Raw genomic sequence first — 18,643 nt, 5'->3', positions numbered from 1 at the left:
AAGTGCTAAATTTGTGCTTTCCCAATTCTGATATATTCTGAAGTATTTGTACAGTTAATTTACAGGTATTTACAGTTTGTTGTGTGCAACACAAAATAATGGGGCCCTCTGCAAAATATGAAGAGCGGCCCCTGACCCTCCCGAATCTCAATGAATATTCATTGGTCTTGGGCTGAATGGGGGTTCGGAAGCCTGCACTGCACGGGGCTGCTGTTACGTCTTTGGGCCGTCGCCTCTGCCACAGTATTTTATGCAGATGTTTCTTCGTGTACCTGTGTGCCCCGTGATTCACATGTACGGCTGAATCTCGTTTTGGCAGGTATATCAAATAATCCCCAGTGTGCTCATCGGTCATTTTCCTTATGTCGCTCTTTCTCAGGTTGCCGGCCGCAAGGGTTTCCCGCACGTCATTTACGCCCGCCTCTGGCGCTGGCCCGACCTCCACAAGAACGAGCTGAAGCACGTCAAGTTCTGCCAGTTCGCCTTCGACCTGAAGTACGACAGCGTGTGCGTGAACCCCTTCCACTACGAGAGGGTGGTGTCGCCTGGCATTGGTAAGTGATTCCGCCAGAAAGTGCTCTAATGGACCCTTTACTGTTGTTTTGCATTGCGCATTAACATTAGTATAAACACTACAATGAGTGTACTTGTATTCTACCAACTAGTTACAACCCTATGTTTCTTTCCAGTTGTGAGACACACTGCCACAGGAAGCACCCTTCCCCGTCAGTGCCACTAAGCAAGGCCTAGCGCCCGGGCTGTGTTCACACCCATGAATAACTTGGGATCTGATTTAGAGTTTGAGGAATACTGGCCAGCTGTCAAGAAAGCAGCCAATCCGTGCCCCCCTGGTTAGAATATATAGATATTAACACTCTCTACATAGGGCAGGCAGGACAGCCACCATTTTGTTGCCGGTGTCCCGCATTCACCAGACTAAACCAGGGCCTTGATGGCTGAGGTGGTAAGCATGGCTTTCACCCACAGCTGGGAGAAGACAGTGGGGCTAAGCCGCGAGTGTGTATTTCTACCCATCAGGGACGACAAAGGGAACCAAGGCTGTTCATACTCCGCACTGAGGGCAAACTGACGTGGGGCCGAGTTTTTCATTCCTACTCCACACTGCGGAACGCTAACCTTGGCCGTGATAATTGTTTCGTAACCCCATTTGTCTCTTGCTGCCATTTGGGTAGAATTCCATTATGAATGGATGAATGAATGAATTTATATTTGTATAGCGCATGGCTACCCTGAGGCCTTCCACCGCTGAGCGCTTGTTTCTGGTGCAGCTACAAGGCTGGTCAGTAAGCAAACAATATTTGTAGGTTGAAAAGAGTCTTTATGTCAGGATATAATTCTTGACATGGCCAGTCCTTTCACGGAAAGTGCTAAATATGTTCGCCCACACGGTCTTTCTCGAGATATTGTGCAGCAAACACCATAACGAGTCACATTTTACAATCTGTATCAATAACTCAAATTGAAACCAACTTTGATAGTTGGGGGTCTTCAGTCTTACATCCATCAGCCAATAGAAAATCCATTCAACTGCAGATAAATAATGTTCGTATGTTAGACATATTAACCATTCAAGCATTTACATGCATTTCCAAATGGTTGTACTCTAAGGTAATTTTCTCATTGTCATTTTATAGGAAATAAATCCAATATTCTTTTTTAAAAATCAGATTATGTCCAGACGACACATTATTCATTATTTTCTCATTTGAGGCAAACATGGTTGCACAAATCTCTTACAGAATCTGATGTAAATACTTGAATGATTTTATTATTTTTAACCTAAGAGCACTGTGTATCTAATAAATTAAAATGACTAGATGTTCACTTGACTATTGGATGTAGCAGGTCACAAATATTCAGACTCCATTTACAGTCCAATGGGAGACCTAGATACAAACTGAAAATGGTGGATGCAACAGTGTCAAATGATTTGGTCAAAGGTACCATGACAAAAGTGCTGTCAAGGAGATGACAACGTTTAGAATTGAAGAGTTGAAGAAAGGATAGTTTTTCTTAAACTACATTGATATGTTTCAGTATTCTGTTCTTACCTGGCAGCCAGGATTCAAAGCATCCCCAGTCTAGGTAGCTGTAAGGACAGAAAAAAGCCTTTGCTGGAAGCTTCCGCATATTATATGCATTGCATAGCAGCAGTAAGGATCTCATGGCATAGGATGGTGAATTTATTTATTTATATATTAGAACAGAGAGTAACATTTTGAAAAGCCAAGAATGACATTTTCAACTTAGGATAATAGATGAATTGTATGAAGGTTCATAAAATAATGAGGGTACGACCTGAAATATAAAATGTGCTGATGTTTAGCAAGTAAGAAAAGCAAAGACAACCAGGCATCTGAAATACTGTACACGAGAGAACATACAAAAGGAGATAGAAAACTACCATCAGCAAATTTACATTGTGAGGCCATTTGAGGTCAAACCTCGGTGGCCTTCAAGTTTCAAGAGCGGGGTGGTTTAGGTAGTGTTAAGGAATGCAGGCCGGTTGATTTCAAGTTGCTTGAGGTGATATATTGGTATAGAGTCACCACGGGCCACATGTATGACCATTTTGCGAGTTCGCAAACGGCTAATCGGGCCACTTGCGACCGCTAAATAGATCTGTGGCATGTAAAATCCAATTTTGAGAGTCAGTAACCTATTACTGACTCGCAAAATAGGGTTTTCAAATCGATATTAGCAAGGAGCGTGCCAAGGGCATTCCTTCCTAAGAGCGCCTCGCAGTGCCATGTACGCATCTTTTGTGGTCAAAATGTGGTCGCAAAACATTTGCATTTTACTGCCAATGGAAAGTTAGTGTAAACCATTTGCAAATGGGAAGGGGTCCCCAAGAAACCCCTTCCGCTTAGCGAATGTGGGCACAGATATTTTTAAAGAGCAGCCAGTGGTCCTACGGACCACTGCCTGCTCCTAAAAACTGAAACAAATTTTTCATTTTTCTTTAAGAAAAACTAGCCACATTAAAAAAACTGCTTTAATAAAAAAGCAGTCACAGACATGGTGGTCTGCTCACCGTAACAAGCCACCCTCTCTGTGAGTGCTGACCATTTCCAATGGGTCGCAAATTGACACCTGCCTCATGAATATTAATGAGGAAGGTCCCTTGCAACCTATTTGGGAATTGCAAACAGTGTCTCAGACACTGTTGTACATTACATTTTCGAGTCGCAAAAAATCCCAATTAGCGACTCACAAAATGGAACGGTGTTACATCTGTGCCATGCTTATTGTGTCCAGAATTCGTGATGATGCTCTTACTCAAGAGAGTCTCATAATAACATGAGTGTCTTAAATGTTGTTTTTCTTTCATGTTGCAGGTTTGAATATTCAGAACTCAGGTGAGTCAATCTGTGTGATGTAAGTGATGGCTGAAGTGAGTTTGAGGTACCAATCTGCAGCTATGAGTCCAAAAGTCCTCATGTGCATGGGATGTTGAGGTCCATAGCCAGAACATGCTGGTGCAGCGTGATTTGAGGGTATGATGTGATCAAAGCTAAGTGAAAAGCACCACAAGGAGTGGAGAGGTTCCTTGCTGATTGTCGTATGGACAAGCATATTGGGGGTATGGAAGTCCTATGAAGTTGGAGTTGTTAGGCTGAAGGTTGACCAGCTCCATGGGTTGTAAATTTATTTTATTTACCCACTTTTTAGTGCTGGGTGTTCAGTGTTCTTGACACTTGCCTTTGCAATCTGTCCTCCCTGCAGGTCCCCCAACGCACCTGGTGAAAGAAGAGTTTGTACATGACATGCATGACTGTGTGCATCTGGAGTTGCCCTCCATGATGTCCAGGTCTCCTGGCGAGCACGTGCCATCTGTAAAGCACCCACCGAGGATCATGGTGCCCTCCGATTCCTACAGACAACCTCTACCTCCATTACAGCTCCCAGAGCATCCCCGAACCCCTTTGAATCTGTATCCCAACATACCCCTCTCGCCTCCTGGTAAGTGCGTTCCTCCACAAATTGATATAGCGAAATGGACAACTTGTAAATTTTCCACTTGTTTGTTCTCTCCTCCATTTCCAAGATGCAGCCCTCTACTTTGAGTCCATCTTCTGCAACCATCTATCAGTATTTTGGAATGGATTTTAATAAACATCATATTTACTTTGTAGATTTCACTAATATCCATCCTATTTTGTTCCTTTGGCGACTTGACACTTCAGATCACCTTTTTCTTATTTCCCAGGTCCTGTAGGAGGACCGGTGACCTCAAGGACGCACAATGAAGGATTACTGCAAATCGCTCCTCCTCACCAGCCAATGGCCCCCACACCGCCACCATCCATTCCCAACCTGCCGCCTCAGCAGAATGGATTTCCAGCTCAGTCAAAGCAGCCATACCATAGTGAGTCCTTTATTGAAAGAGATGCTGTTCATCCACAGGGATTCTTTATGCCTTTGACAAGTAATCATTTAATATAATTTCATTATTTAATATAATGTGTCTGGGTGTATTGTGTTAGATGCCACAGCGACCTGGACGGGCAGCAGCACAGCTGTGTACACACCCAGTGTAGGATCGCAGCAGCAGAATGACCGTGGACAACAACAACCTCCCCTCCACCATCCCAACCACTTCTGTATGTCTAGTATATGTGATCTTTTCTCCTATTTCTTCCATCCTTCCCTGCATCTTTTTCTGCCACCTCTCTTTATCAGCACCTCACCCATCTTTGTCACTCACCTGTCCCTCTCTGTCAGGTGTTCTTTCCTTTTTATTTTTTACAAAGTGAACTTTTCAAAGATTTACCTGCAGTGCATTTTTTCGACCATTTAGTTGTTGGGCTTGTTTGGGAGTCTATCATAGGCAGAGTCATTTTGCCTTGTGATGACATCGACCGGAGGCCACAAGGCCTTATAACATATCCACCATCTTCAGAATGTATTTTCTGCTATCTGGTTCAGAAGCATATATGTGACGGAATAATAATATTGCTGAGCATTTTGATAGATCCTGTTGAATCATTAGTTAGTCTGACTCCTAAGAAGAACGAAAAATGAACCAAAAATGTCACCGTGGGCAACAGTTCAGAATTTGGAGATTTCAACTTTACTGCTGCTACGGTGTTTAGCAGCCAGCAGTGGAAAAGGCTCCTATGGAATGACACTTGAGGATTTTTTGGGTGCCTTTTTCCAGGATTTTTAGGGACGTTAACGAAAAGAACACTGTTAAGTAGTAGATCACAGTAGTTTCAGACTATAGGAGGTAGCCCATAAACCCTATAGAGACTAGGGTGAACATCTGTAACATGCGACAATGTCTCTAAGGGTATTAATTAAAGGTCAATTTACAGGTAGCATAATTGCTGGGAGCGGAAGGAGAAACCAGGGAGACAAAAAATTTTTTTGTTTGGACAACATAGAATGTAGTTCAGTAAATGCATTCATTTGTCATATTTAATTTCATATATTCAAACATATGTGAGGTTAGCACTGCGTTACATTAAATGGCATGTAACCTGTGGGATACTGTGCACAAGTGCTCGTGAAAAGTTGTGACGGCGCAAGTGACACGTGAGGAAGTATGTACAGCGACAGGAAGGGGTGCACAAAAAACAAATGATGGTGAGATTTACATAGTTGGGATACCCAAACAGTGAATGATAATATATATAAAAGGAGTCAAGAAGGGTATCCTTGAAGCAATAGCGCCGAAGTTTTCGCTGTAAAAGTCAACGGCAGTTCGGCCTGTTGAAATGTTTAGGCCATCATCAGGACCAGGTTACAGTTATTTCTATAGCAGTGGCGACGTATCACAACTGAAGGCAGGGACAGACTGGGAACAGAAACCGGCCCTGGCAGACTGCTCAGCTCGGGAAAAAATCAGCTTGAGGGGCGGCGATACGCATCACCGTCCCTCAAGCTGATTTTTTTCCAAGTACCTACTTGCATCTTTTCGATTCTTTGGTGAAAAGATTTATTGGTCTGTGATAAAACTTGTGACTAAATACTGTATTTAAATTCATTGGAATTATTCAGAGATTTGATCCCTTTTATTAGGAAAATAAACTTCTTGATACAACATCAGCAGTTTATTTAGCATACTGCAATTTTGGAAGGTGAGCACAAGAATGATTTTAAAAAGTGCAGCCCCTAAACATGTACATAGGTATCACATAAGTAAATTTTGGAATATGGTAATTTGAGTATATAATGTACTAGAGGACCTTTTGGGTTTGATATTCTACATGATGTATTGGTATCACTTTCCTTGGTCAAGTGTAGCCAGAGATAATATATTCCAGAATATATGATCAAATATGATCATATAGTCTGTTTCCCAGTTTTGACCTAAGCATTTAAATGACTGTGTTTTTCTGGCAAATAGTGCTGACTTTCAAATGAGAGATCAATTTCTGACAAATAATTATAGGTGCATTCCACTTTCAGATCGTTCTTACAACCCGCACCGCAAATGAATTACAAATATGATTTTGAACTGGGTAGAACGCAACAAGATTCTACATCATAATAATATTAAAGGCTCGTGATTGGAGTGAGGAAAAAGCTCATATAAACTTTGAAACATTGATTGTCTTAGGGGTGTGCCAAGTCTGTGTCCTATATATAGCTATATAAATGGCCCAAATGATACATTAAATTACAGATGGAGAGGAGAATCTGTTCTGCTAGCGTTGCATGTGGATAATGTTACATTGGTAGATACTACAGAAGATTTCTTTTGGTTTCTTAATGCCCACCACAGTTGCTGCATTAGCACAGAGCTTGACTCTAATGTCCCAAAATGTAAAATAATGGCTTTCAGACCATAGAAACCCAAAGAAACAGAAAGGGTTCCACCTATTTCTCTATAAGGAGAGATTGGAAGTAGTTAATTATTTCAACTACTCTGCTTTGGAATATGCCTGCAGGTTGGGAGTGTTTAATCCATAAATACCCTTTTATGTTATCAAAACAAACTGTAGTTGCTGCATGTGTTAAAAAAAATGTGGATGGATGCTATGGGTCTGCCTCAGTAAAGTTATACCCGGAAAAAACATTTCAAAAGCTTTAAATAGGGCTGAATCTTGTAGATTACGAATATGAGTGCATTTATGCTGATTGTGTTTTTGACTCCATTGAACCCATCAAAATCAGAACAAACTGTCAGTCCTAAGACTACTCAAAATGTAATGTACATACACCTTGTTATTTAAACTTGGACGCACTGAATAAGACTGATCTCTATTGATTTATTGATTTATTTGCAGAGTTTTATATAGCGCTGGCTATAAAAAGTATCACACAGCTAACAATAAATGATATTCAATTAATTAAACACCTGTATTGTGAGAGAATTGAGATGATGATTTTGCAAATAGCAAATGCCTGTAGCATGTCTCCATTGTTTTGATCACAAGGTTACAGTTGCTACAGGTTTATAGTTGGAGTAAATATATACTCAAGCTCTTATAACATTATTATTTTTTTTTTTTTTTGAAGACGTTTATTATTGTGAAAAAAAGTGCAGTACATATAGCAAAGCCTACAACCCTGCGGGCCGGCTGCGAGAAGTCCGTGTATTGTAGGGACATAGGGTTACAGGGGAAGGCATTATGCATCGCCTCGTTCGTTGTCTGGCGTGCCTTGTCACTGGTGGATTATGCATACTCTTCGCATTTCGCACACAATCATTTCTATAATTGACGTCTCATTTTACATTTTTCTATAATTCAACCATTAACTCTTCAACATAAAACAGGGCTGGTCACATCGGTATGTCCCAGTGTGTCTGTGATGCCAGTGCCGTGCCACGTACCATCGGTGCGCACGGCACCAATGTCCCATCAACTTGTTAGGCATGCGCTGGTGGCGCATCAGTGAAATGTGGGATCTATGGCTCGCTTATGTGGTTAGCTGTAAAGCTGGTGGGGAACAGGTTCGGTGAGCGGTGGTGTCCCCCCATCTGTCGGTTCAGTGTACGGCGTGTGTGGCAGACATATGTGTCGCCCCTGGTGCACTTTCGGTGGGTGTCACCCGCTCCCGTGTTCCCTGCCGAGTGTCCAGTCAGCGGCACCTGTCCGCCGCTGTGTGATGGTGGGTGTTCACGCAGCTAGTAAGAACAGGAGTGCGAAACCTTTAACATGGGATTGCTTAGGGGGGGTCGGAAATGGGGGGGGGGAGTGTACTCGTGGGGGCTGTGTCAAGGCAAAGGTGCTAAGAGCAGTGTTCGGGCCATTGTGTGGTGGAGGGCCCTCGTGTGTGCGGCTGATTGTGGTCGTGGCTTGTGTGTCGGGCGGGTCGGTGCTGCTCTCATGGAGGGGGGGGGGGGTGAGCGCGGAAGCTCTTAGAACATTATATATTTAATTTAGAACAGACCGCCTTACAATAGACTGTTATGTTTATAATTGTTATGTTATGTTATGTTATGTTATGTTATAACAATTCATTATGCGCACAGCGACTCCAGCGAAGGAGCATCCCGGCGCAGAGACACAGAGCAACATAACACAACAGGGAGATAACGCCTCAGAAGGAAGGCTAAAACAGGAAGGTCTTGATGGCTCTACGGAAGGACAACAGGTCCTCGAGCAGCCGGATTTCAACTGGGAGGGTGTTCCAGATTAACGCAGCTTTCACACTGAAAGAGCGACCCCCCATCCTGCTGAGCCTAAATCTGGGGACAACAGCAAGGGCCTGACCTTGAGATCGGAGGTTGCGGGTGGGGACATAAAAAGAGATAGAGTTGGCCAAAATCTCAGGGCCTATGCCTCTTAGGATTTTGAAGGTCAAACACAAGACCTTAAAAAGAATACGCTTCCTGACCGGAAGCCAGTGCAGGGAGCGGAGGACATTAGCCACCGGGAAAAACCTAGGTAGGCCGACAATGGCTCTCGCCGCGGCGTTTTGCACCCGCTGCAGACGGGTTAGCTCAGCCTGGTTAGCCCCAGCCAGCAAAGAGCTTGCGTAGTCCAGACGGGAGATGATAGTTGCCTGTACTACAAGCTGTCTGGTAGGGGCATCGAAGAATTTAAGCACTGGCCTTTAACCTCTTAAGAGTCCAAAGCAACAGGCTGCAATTTTTTTGGTGTGCCCTATGAATGTGAGACCAGCGTCTAACCAGACCCCTAGATTCTTCACCTCCGATACCGGGGTCGGAGTGGGGCCCAGCTCCGAAGGCCACCACTGATCGCCCCAGAGCTCCACTCCCTTCCCGACAACCATAACCTCTGTTTTTGTGGCATTAAGCTGGAGACAGTTACCTGTCAACCAGCTGGCCACCGCCTTCAGTCCAGACTGAAACCTGGGGGCATCCTGTTCCGCATCCCCGCTGAGAGTAACCGCCAGCTGTGTGTCGTCGGCATATGAGACCAGGGTTAGGCCCCACTGCATTGCGACATCAGCCAGCGGTCTCACGTAAAGGTTGAACAACGTGGGACTCAGCGAGGACCCCTGCGGAACCCCCATGGCCAGAGGCTGGAACCTGGACTCGAAGGGAGGGATGGCAACACAGAAGGAACGGTTGTCTAGGAAGGAGCGGAACCATTGCAGCGCCTGGCCACCGATACCGATCTCCTCGAGCCGCTGAAGGAGGATGCTGTGCGATACAGTATCGAAGGCGGCGCTGAGGTCTAACAAAATCAGCGCCGCCGTCTGACCAGCATCCAACCTCGCACGGAGATGTTCCACCATCACAAGAAGGGCAGTCTCCGTGCTGTGGCCAGTACGGAAGCCATTCTGTGTGGGATCGAGGGCATTGGACCGGGCTTGATGTTCAGACAGGGCCAGATCGTCGAAGCAGCAGTTTCACTGTTTAACTAAAAAGCATTACAATGTTACCCATACACCGGAGAAGTGCTAGAAAACATTCACTTCAGTATCCTATTTACATCATTCAAAAACAACCAAACTCCAGCAAGTCAGGTTGTAGCATCCTGTAGAACACTCCCCTCAGAGGCCTCATACACTCACTTTTGTAAGCACTAGTGTGAACCTACAGTACTATAGAAAATAAGGTGAGCCTCTCAGGGCAGGAGGGTGGGTGGCATGTGAATCTATGAAAGATGCCAATACAGTAGAACTAGTGTTACAGGTAAATAAGTACCTTATTTTTTAGGTCTCGCCTAGCGAACGCATCGCATGCGCTGCTTCACCTTGGCGAGCCTCTAATGTTGTGACTTTTGCTAGTGAAGAGAGACAAACCATGTGCGCGCACGGACATGCGATGTGCTCGCGCATGGCGTCTCCTCTGCTTCACGCGCTTCCACCGGCGCGCGCGCCTGGCGTTTCCTCTCTGGCTCCCACTGCACGATCGATCGCACACTTTCACTTTCCGTCCCCCGTCAGCTCCACCGAGACATCTTGTTTCTAGTGTTATCATTTCAACATATTTTTGGAGAGACTTTACACGCAGGTAGCCTAGACTCCGGCACACAGCAGTGACGCGCCGTTAATCTTTTGCCAGTGGGTGCAGAGTGTCTCTCCAGGTCAGTCTTCGAGCCACGGGACGTGTTTCACAAGTAATGTGGACTCTGTACACTCCCCTCCACGCCCTGTGTGGCTGCCTCCTTCGTGTACTTCGCCACCTGAATCCCCGGGTTGCTGTCTCTCTTGTTTGCTTTTCTCCATACCTATCTTACTCTCCCCTCATGCCTCCCATCCACTAACTAACCCACCCACTCCTCCGTTGTTCTCAAGCCTTTGTCATTCTTTTTTTTAAATATTTTTTTTCGAGGGCCAGACAGCAAATAGCTGTAGCCCCTCCACAAACTGCATTCACACAGTTCAAATGTCTCTTTTCACTGATCAATTTAAGTGGCACCTGCAAATGTTAGATCGGTCAAAAAAATGAAAAGAAAATGGTGCTTTCATCCTTTCCTAGGCGCGTGCAGGAGTAATGACGTATTGGTACTCCTACAGAATTATGCGACCACCAACAGAGACTGATTGCTCATTGCTTTTTTGTGTTGCTGATATTAAGCAGCACCAGCAAAAGATAAAGCGTTATACTAATGGGGTTCATCAGTGCAGTAAGCCAGTAAGTCCCAACAGGTAGGTGCGGTGCAGATTTAAGTGGTTCACTGTGGTCTACCCCATGCATACTGTGGCAACAGGTGTATGACTGCTAATCAAGCACACAGATAGCCTACATGTAAAATATCGTTTGATTGCCTAACCCCAGGAGGCCGCCACCACACGGTTTTTAAATTTTTTTGACAGGGACCAGGTGTGAGGGGGCATTTCAAGAATCAAAGGATTGCTCCCTCATGCCACAGGATACAACACGTCTCCTCTTCTTGCATCAATCAAAACATTATGGTGACAAACTCCCAGGGAACAGAAACAGAATACATATACACTTCACTTTGTTTAATCTCGCGGTAAAACAGCATCCACCACTGATTCTGATTTTACAGCGCAAAGACACGTTAGATGTACTGGTTTCCTCCAGCACTATTTCCAGAACGCCACCTTCCACAGCTGTATGGTCCCTAGACGCTTTGCTTGTGTTACTCCATGTCATCATCAACTTTGACAGCATTTTCATAGACATTTGCAATTACACCAGAAAACTGACACTAAAAAAAAACGTTACCACCTGAAATATAGACTAACACAACCCTTGTCGTCCACCTTAAACCCACGAGACTTAGAAGATTGTATTGCTTTGATTTGATGGCTTTAATGTTGTTAGCAATGCCTCATTATTATTTATCCACTCCCTCATACGGACGGCCTACAAGCCTGCATTAGAAGACTGACCACCTAATAACAACAAGCATTTGCAATGCAATATGTCTCGCATTTACGCAAGCTTGAGCTATTGGCATTGTAAATGACAATGCCTTTTATTTATGTTTTAAAAACCAAAACATAAATGAAAGGTATTGTCATTTACATCGCCACTAGCTCAAACTAGTGTAAATGCGAGGCCTATTGCATTGCAAATGCTTGTTTCTCCAGTATTGGGTTTTCATAGATTCACATACCTGAATCAGAGTAGCTCGCATTTAAACATGAAAACAATATGATAATCAATGACATAACAGCTGGTGGCGGGAGAACAAATGAAACAAGAGCTCACCTTATTGAAACAGATGGCATAACACTGCTTGTCCCACAGCTGCATCCTTTTGCACTGTTGAATTCAAGCAGTAGTGCTTCGTGAACGAGTGTCTGTTTTTCCATGTTGCTGCCCCACAAATGTCCTGAATAGGCACACCAGCAAATAGAGCAGTGAACGTAGAGATACTCATTGGTGCAATCACTTTTACTTTGGTCAGTTAACCGCCTACTGACTTTCCAATTACGGAATAGAATGGCTGCTGAAATCGAGAGTGCTTTACTATGCCTCGAAAGCTTTTTCGAGGAGTGCCATGTGCTACCAACAACTGATCTTGTTTTCTAAACTGTTCTGTCTAAATACAATTTCAGATATCTTTTGACATCCATTGTGTGCAGTGACCTTTCTGCTACATCATTCGGGTTCGGCAAAAATGTTTTTAAGGCAATTGGCTCATTTAGATGAAATTCTAATGGAACCTTTGGAATGAATCAGGGGTTTCTCCTCAAAATTACTTTAAAACTCCTCAGCTGCATAAATATCTCTTTAATGGTGAAAGCCTGTGTTTCACTAACTGTCCTTGCTAACGTTAAGGCCAATAACAGTGTTACCCCCCATGACAGAAATTTCAGCTGTGTGAATGGGTTCAAATGAGTTTTCATCAATTGTGAGAATACTGTGTTTAGTTTCCAAGGAGGAGAAGCCTGCTGTATTGGAGAAAGCACTCTAAAATGTCCTTTAAGAAACTCCTTGATTATTCTATTTGACCATAAGGATGGAACCAGATGATCTTCTAAAGCATATTGCAGCTAAGTGCAATTTAACAAAAATATGAAACAAGCTTGTTTTTGTTAAATATAAATAGATGAGGTAATGTCTGCTCTGGAGGTGAAGTTATAGGATGAATGTGTGACTCTTACCACCATAAGCACAAACGCTTCCATTTCAGTTTGTAAGTTTTGTTGCTTGATTCATCTCTGGCCATGGCAAGAATTCATTTCTGGTCTTGTTGAATTTTCAAATTTGCTTACTCGTGTTCAGGAGCCAGACTGGCAAGTTTAAGGATTTTGGATCTGGATGAAGCATTTGGTTGTATCTCATTGTCAACCATTTGTGAAATGGTTTCAGTTTACTGTGATGTTTCTCCGACAGGAGAAGTAGTTTGGTGAACCAGTATTGTCTGGGCCATTTCAGGACGAATGAAAATATTCGTCATGCTACTCTCTTCATTTTGTTGAGACATTTTGGGACTAACAGGGATCGGAGGGAAAAGAGTAAGCAAAGATCCTTGACCATTCTTCTGAAAACACATTCCTCCACTCCCGGGGTGTGCCAAGGAAGAACCGTCTTCATGGATGGTGTGATTTGAATTATATCCGGAAAGCTCCTTGACTTTGCATCGATTGTCTCGATACAAGGAAGAACTTTGCATTGATACTGAGGGCTAGTCTCCTCAAAACTTAGGAATTTGCCGAGCTCTGGGTGAATTGAGATATGAAAGTAGGCATCTGGGAGATCTAACGTTGTCATATAGTTTCCATGGCTGAACAGCTGGAGGATGTCTTTAAGAGTGTCCATACAACATTACTGTTTTCTTAGATAATTGTTTAGCTTTTACAGATCTAAACTGGGTCTACATCCTCCCATCTTTTTCCTTATTAAGAAGAAGGTGAACTAGAAACGCATTTCCTTCCGGGAGTGAGGCACTTTTTCTATGGCTCCTTTGCTGAGCATGGTTAGTATTTCTAATTGAAGGAGATGGAGATGATGTGGGAATGTTTTTGTGTGGAGGCTAATGAGGTTGTGATTGATTGATTTCCAAATTATGACTGTAGGTGATTAGGTCCAAAACCTAGCAGTCTGTTGTTATTGTCTTCCAGTCTATAAAATAATTTGAGATTCAACACCTATGTGACATTACGGAATGTGTAAAGGTAACCAGCACTTTCAGCTTATCACTACCTTCATCCAGTGTCCCTTCCTTGGGTACCTTGTTTCCTTCTTGGTGTTTTCCTGGTATAGGCTGCTGGTGGTAGTTGCCTACATTGCTGTTGTGGCCATTGGAGTCTGTATTGCTGTTGAAAGGGCTGATATGGCTGATATCGAAAGGGTTGATATCTTTCTCTATAAGCAAGCTGCCCTCTGGCCTTTGTTCCGCCAAAGGTCATTCACCTCATTTGCAAATTACACAGTGATCTTGGAGTTTCTGTATCTGCTTTGATTGATTGTAGGGCGTTGTCATCCTGTTTGCCAAATAATGCTTCTCCATCATATGGCATGTCCAGGAGCTTTCTTTAGACTTCAGGCCTGAAAGAAATTACCTTCAACCGTACCCCTGTCTGTGAAGAACAGCTGCTCCTGCCAGCTGATAGAAGCATTGTCCATTGTACAATCCACCTTCACTGAGGAAATTCTTTTATCCTCCTGCAGGATCTTTTTCACCTCTGTTTTTACATCCTCTGGTAGACGATTGATGTATGGAGTGATGTCTGACCACATCTGTCTATTACAGGGACTAAGGATCGCTAAGAAATTGGCTGCCGTAACAGTAGTCGCTGACATAATGAAAAAACGCTTCCCTCTATTGTCTAAACGTCTGCCATCTCTATCAGGTAGCGTTGAGATGATTGTAGAAGAATGTTTAGATTGGTTTTGGGTTACTTTTGTTATTATGGAATCTAGTTTTGGGTGTCTGATCAAACAAGCTGGTGAATTTTCTGGTGCTTAGATATTTCTTATCTAATCCAAGCAAGACAGTAGAGACGGTTGCTGGGTTCTTCATGGCTTTAAGACCTTCCTTTCAAATGAAATCTACAATAAGGATTGCTCTTACCGATGTCCTAGAAGGCTCTTTGAAGCCATACATAAAACAATCTGATTGTTTCGTAGATATCGGCAATACAAATCTCTTCACCGCTCGTTCCATTAGATTATGAAATCCTCCAATGTCATCCAAAGAAGAGTCCACAGGTTGAGGAGCAGGTGGAGAAGAATCTGAAATTAAGTAGTCATCCCATTTATTACTTATGTCCTGATCATTCGGCATACTTCACCTTCTCTGTCCTCATCAGAGGGCATATCGTCATCCGCTGTTGGAATTGCAAGGTTTGACCCTGTTGTTCCCTTAGGTGTATGCTCCGTTGATAAATTACGAGGCATCGGTGGAGTAAGCGGTTGGATCCGAGGAGATTACGGAGACCTAAATGGTTGTCTAGGTGGTGAGGCATCGGTGGAGTAAGCGGTTGTATCCGAGGAGATTGCGGAGACCTAAATGGTTGTCTAGGTGGTGTAGGTTTCGTAGGTTCTGGAAACCTTTTTTAATAATCATCCAACATGAACTTTAAGTCATGATCTAATGCTCTTGGCAACTGCATCATCTCTTCTTGAGGTTGTTGAAGAGTAGACAGTTGGTATTGATCCATATATTTAATGGGCCTAGCAGCAAATTCTTCTGCTCGAGAAGAATAGTATTCCTCCTCAACATATTCCCCACCTTCCTCTTCTTTTTGGTACTTTACATTTGATGCAGAAGGACTATGAGCAGCCTCTAAAGGCCTGGCATCCTCTTCTCCAGTAAATGACTTGGAGAAAGTGGTGACACCTTATTGAGGGAGGTATGCTCAGGCATTTATAGGACTCTTTCTTAAGGTATTTTTTTCCCTTGCTGACGGTGTTGTTAATTGTGTAATCATTGTTTTTGCCGTTGATGGTATCATTGTTGTCATCGACGGGGTCATCATCAGTTTCCATTGTGTCATTGCCCATCGTGCAGTCTATAGTATCGTCATTATAGTCAAGGTTGTTTAGATGTTATCATTGACACAGTTGCTGTCATCAACAATGTCTTCTCAGGTATTTTTTTAGTTGTTGACTCATTTCTTATAGATTTCTCAGTTGGCGTCATTGAAGAGGGCTTTTTGAATTTTAAAGCCTACATTGGGGGAGATGTTGGAGGCTCAGATTTTGACTTTCTTAAGGAAACATCCTCTTTTATATAGTTGTGAGAGTGCTCAGCAGATGGGCTATGCTCTTTTGGTGACCTACAATGGGTCTTTTTTAAAGCCTTTTAAGGTGGTTCCTGAGGTAGTTAACCTTCTGACCAGAGATGGGGGACCATATGTAAGAGTTGGAGAACAGAGGATTCTGCTCTCCAACATATTCTTCTGCCTTCCTACCTTCCGTCAAGGGGACACCGATTCAGGTGTTCACGGACAACAACACCAAAATGTGGTACTGCAACAAGCAGGGCGGGGTGGGGTCATGGACCCTGTGCCAAGATGCCCTGCGTTTCTGGACATGGCTGAAACTGTAGGACATTTTCCTGGTTGCTCAACTTTTGGCGGGTTCTCTGAACACCAGAGCAGATGAACTAAGCCATTGGATCAAAACAAATCAAGACATGTTCTTGGTGATGCACAAATGATAGCTATCATTTGTGTGTAATATAGTTTTATCAGTAAAACTGTATGTCTGTGCAAATTTAGTGGCCATTTTCAATGGAAAATGTGCTGTCTGTAAAGTGCACTGCCACACAAAGCTTTAGTTACATTAAAAAATCGCCCACCTCATGTTTATTAAAGCTAGATTGATTGTGAACGTTTGTTGTTCTAAAAAGTGGGTTGTGGTTCTAAAAACTTTGTCAATGTCGAGACCATTGTCAACTACAACAGCTCCCTCGAGGTCAAGATCATCATCATCGACAATGATGACACCGACAACACCAAGAATGTGCTTGCTTCAGACATCAACTCCATTGGCGATGACCCACTCGATGCCAGCTGTAGCATCACTACCATTGACGACCACACTCTCATCAACTGTATTTTTCCATGCCACGTGCCAGAACAAGTATGATTACTAGTCACAGAACTTTGTGCTGCATCGTCCTTGTGAACCTAACTCATGGCTTTGCAGAATCTGAGCTATGTCTGGAACCTGTTGCATTTCTAACAACAGTGCAACAGATGATAGAAACCTTTCAGATACTACTTCCTCAGCATACTGTGGGGCAGCATGTGTCTGCTCCTCTTCCATCCCGAGCATGACCACCGCCTCCACCATCGCTGACTTCCACATCACCTCCACCGCATCTCCTTCAAGAGCCCAACTGCTAAATACAGTAACACCAAAACTTGTGCCACCCACTCATGAGGATGTGGAAAACAAAGATTCCTCTGAATTCCACAATTCAGATATAGAGAAAGAGGGTGAATTACCTCATGAAGGCAGTGCAGACGAGTGGGATGATTATGTGGCACCTAAGGAAAGTGACAAGTCCCCGGTCCAACTGGATCCTTCTCTGCACAAAGTAGGCCGTTCCCATGCACTGATGGTGAGAGCGACTAAAGAATTCAGCCTGCCAAAGATATCCGTGGAACAGCAATGCTTCCTATATGATTTTACGGAACAACTAGGTAAATCTATAAAATCAAGTCCTATACAAAATTTTATGTGATCAGAAGGTCAGAAGTTAATGGACATGCTGGACACAGTGCCAGCAGTGTTGCCTCATTTGGGGGGAAAAATACAAGGCTCCTGAAACGGCTCCAGTCACGACTTCCTCAGCATCCCCAGATAGTGGGTGCCTCAACAGTTTGGGCCATAGACTTGGTTCCATGGCGGCTATGTCAATCAGTGCGGCAAATGGATTAGCAATTTTAGACCACAATGACTGCCAGACGTGGGTCCCTTGCTCACTTTGCCACTGGATTCAAGCTAGCCTGGCTGATGACGGCAGATTTGCCAGAAACCGGTCCCAGGATGCTTGTTTCCAGGGAAGACATGACATGGCAGTTCGGGCTGGACTGTTCCCATGAGGCACAGGGTCAGACTGATTTGCATATGGCCATGTCTGAACTGGGGTGGAGGAGTGAACTAAAGAATGATGATGGATTAAACCCAGGTCAGTTGACTGGGGGTTAGTGCTTACATTGTTCAACACTCCGGCCTTCATCCCCTTTGGTTTTGCCAGATGTGGCTTGCCATCTCACCACTAATTGATCTCATACTTGATGTTAAGAGGGACATTGCTAGGGCAATAGTCAAAGAAGGTACCACAATTTCAGCTGCTATTATTGATGCAGCTATGGAAGTACTTAATGCAGGCTTTCATCAATTGGCAGGAGCAGCTCTTTTGAGATGGCAGGGTGGGTCTGGTCCACTGCTTTTTGTCCTGAAGTACAAGCACACATTTTTGACATGCCGTTCGATGGAGCCAATCTGTTTGGCAAGTATGTCGATGAATCTTTGCAGAGTATTTAAACAGATACTCATTTGGCAACATCTCTGGGAGCTCTTCAATATTGCAATTCAGGTTTAACACCTTTTCATAGCTCAAGTAGATCTCAGTACTATAGAGGAGGTTATCACCAGTCCGGAGGTCAAAGCTGTCCCTTTTACCCTCCAAGACAATTTGGGTACAACCAGGGTTATACATCCAACAGATAAAGCTATAGTTGGTCATCTGGTTGAAAAGAAGTTGCCTATTAATCGTGCTTCTAGGACAGCCAAAACATGCTCTGCTTCCTGCAGCTGTTTTGCAGTGGCGCAACAGCACTTCCAATTTAAAAAAATGCTCCCCTTCGGCCTCAAGCC

The 18,643-nt window shown here is 43.7% G+C and overlaps 1 protein-coding gene across 2 annotated transcripts in view; it reads left to right on the top strand.

Annotated features, from left to right (window-relative positions):
- Positions 1–18,643, top strand: part of LOC147673637 (SMAD family member 4-like) — a 262,917-nt gene that overhangs the window by 167,053 nt on the left and 77,221 nt on the right. Inside the window, exons 3-7 of one of the 2 annotated variants that reach the window (XM_086947573.1) lie at positions 380–554; positions 3,360–3,380; positions 3,748–3,984; positions 4,232–4,390; positions 4,509–4,625. In XM_086947573.1, the coding sequence (XP_086803699.1) occupies positions 380–554; positions 3,360–3,380; positions 3,748–3,984; positions 4,232–4,390; positions 4,509–4,625 (709 nt within the window). The remainder of the gene's footprint in view (positions 1–379; positions 555–3,359; positions 3,381–3,747; positions 3,985–4,231; positions 4,391–4,508; positions 4,626–18,643) is intronic. The other variant, XM_086947574.1, reaches the window with a different exon arrangement.

Source organism: Lissotriton vulgaris, chromosome 12 (assembly GCF_964263255.1).
Source record: "Lissotriton vulgaris chromosome 12, aLisVul1.2, whole genome shotgun sequence".
Taxonomy (NCBI): domain Eukaryota; kingdom Metazoa; phylum Chordata; class Amphibia; order Caudata; family Salamandridae; genus Lissotriton; species Lissotriton vulgaris.
Note: the sequence above shows the minus strand (reverse complement) of the source record. Positions and strands in the feature narration are given on the sequence as shown.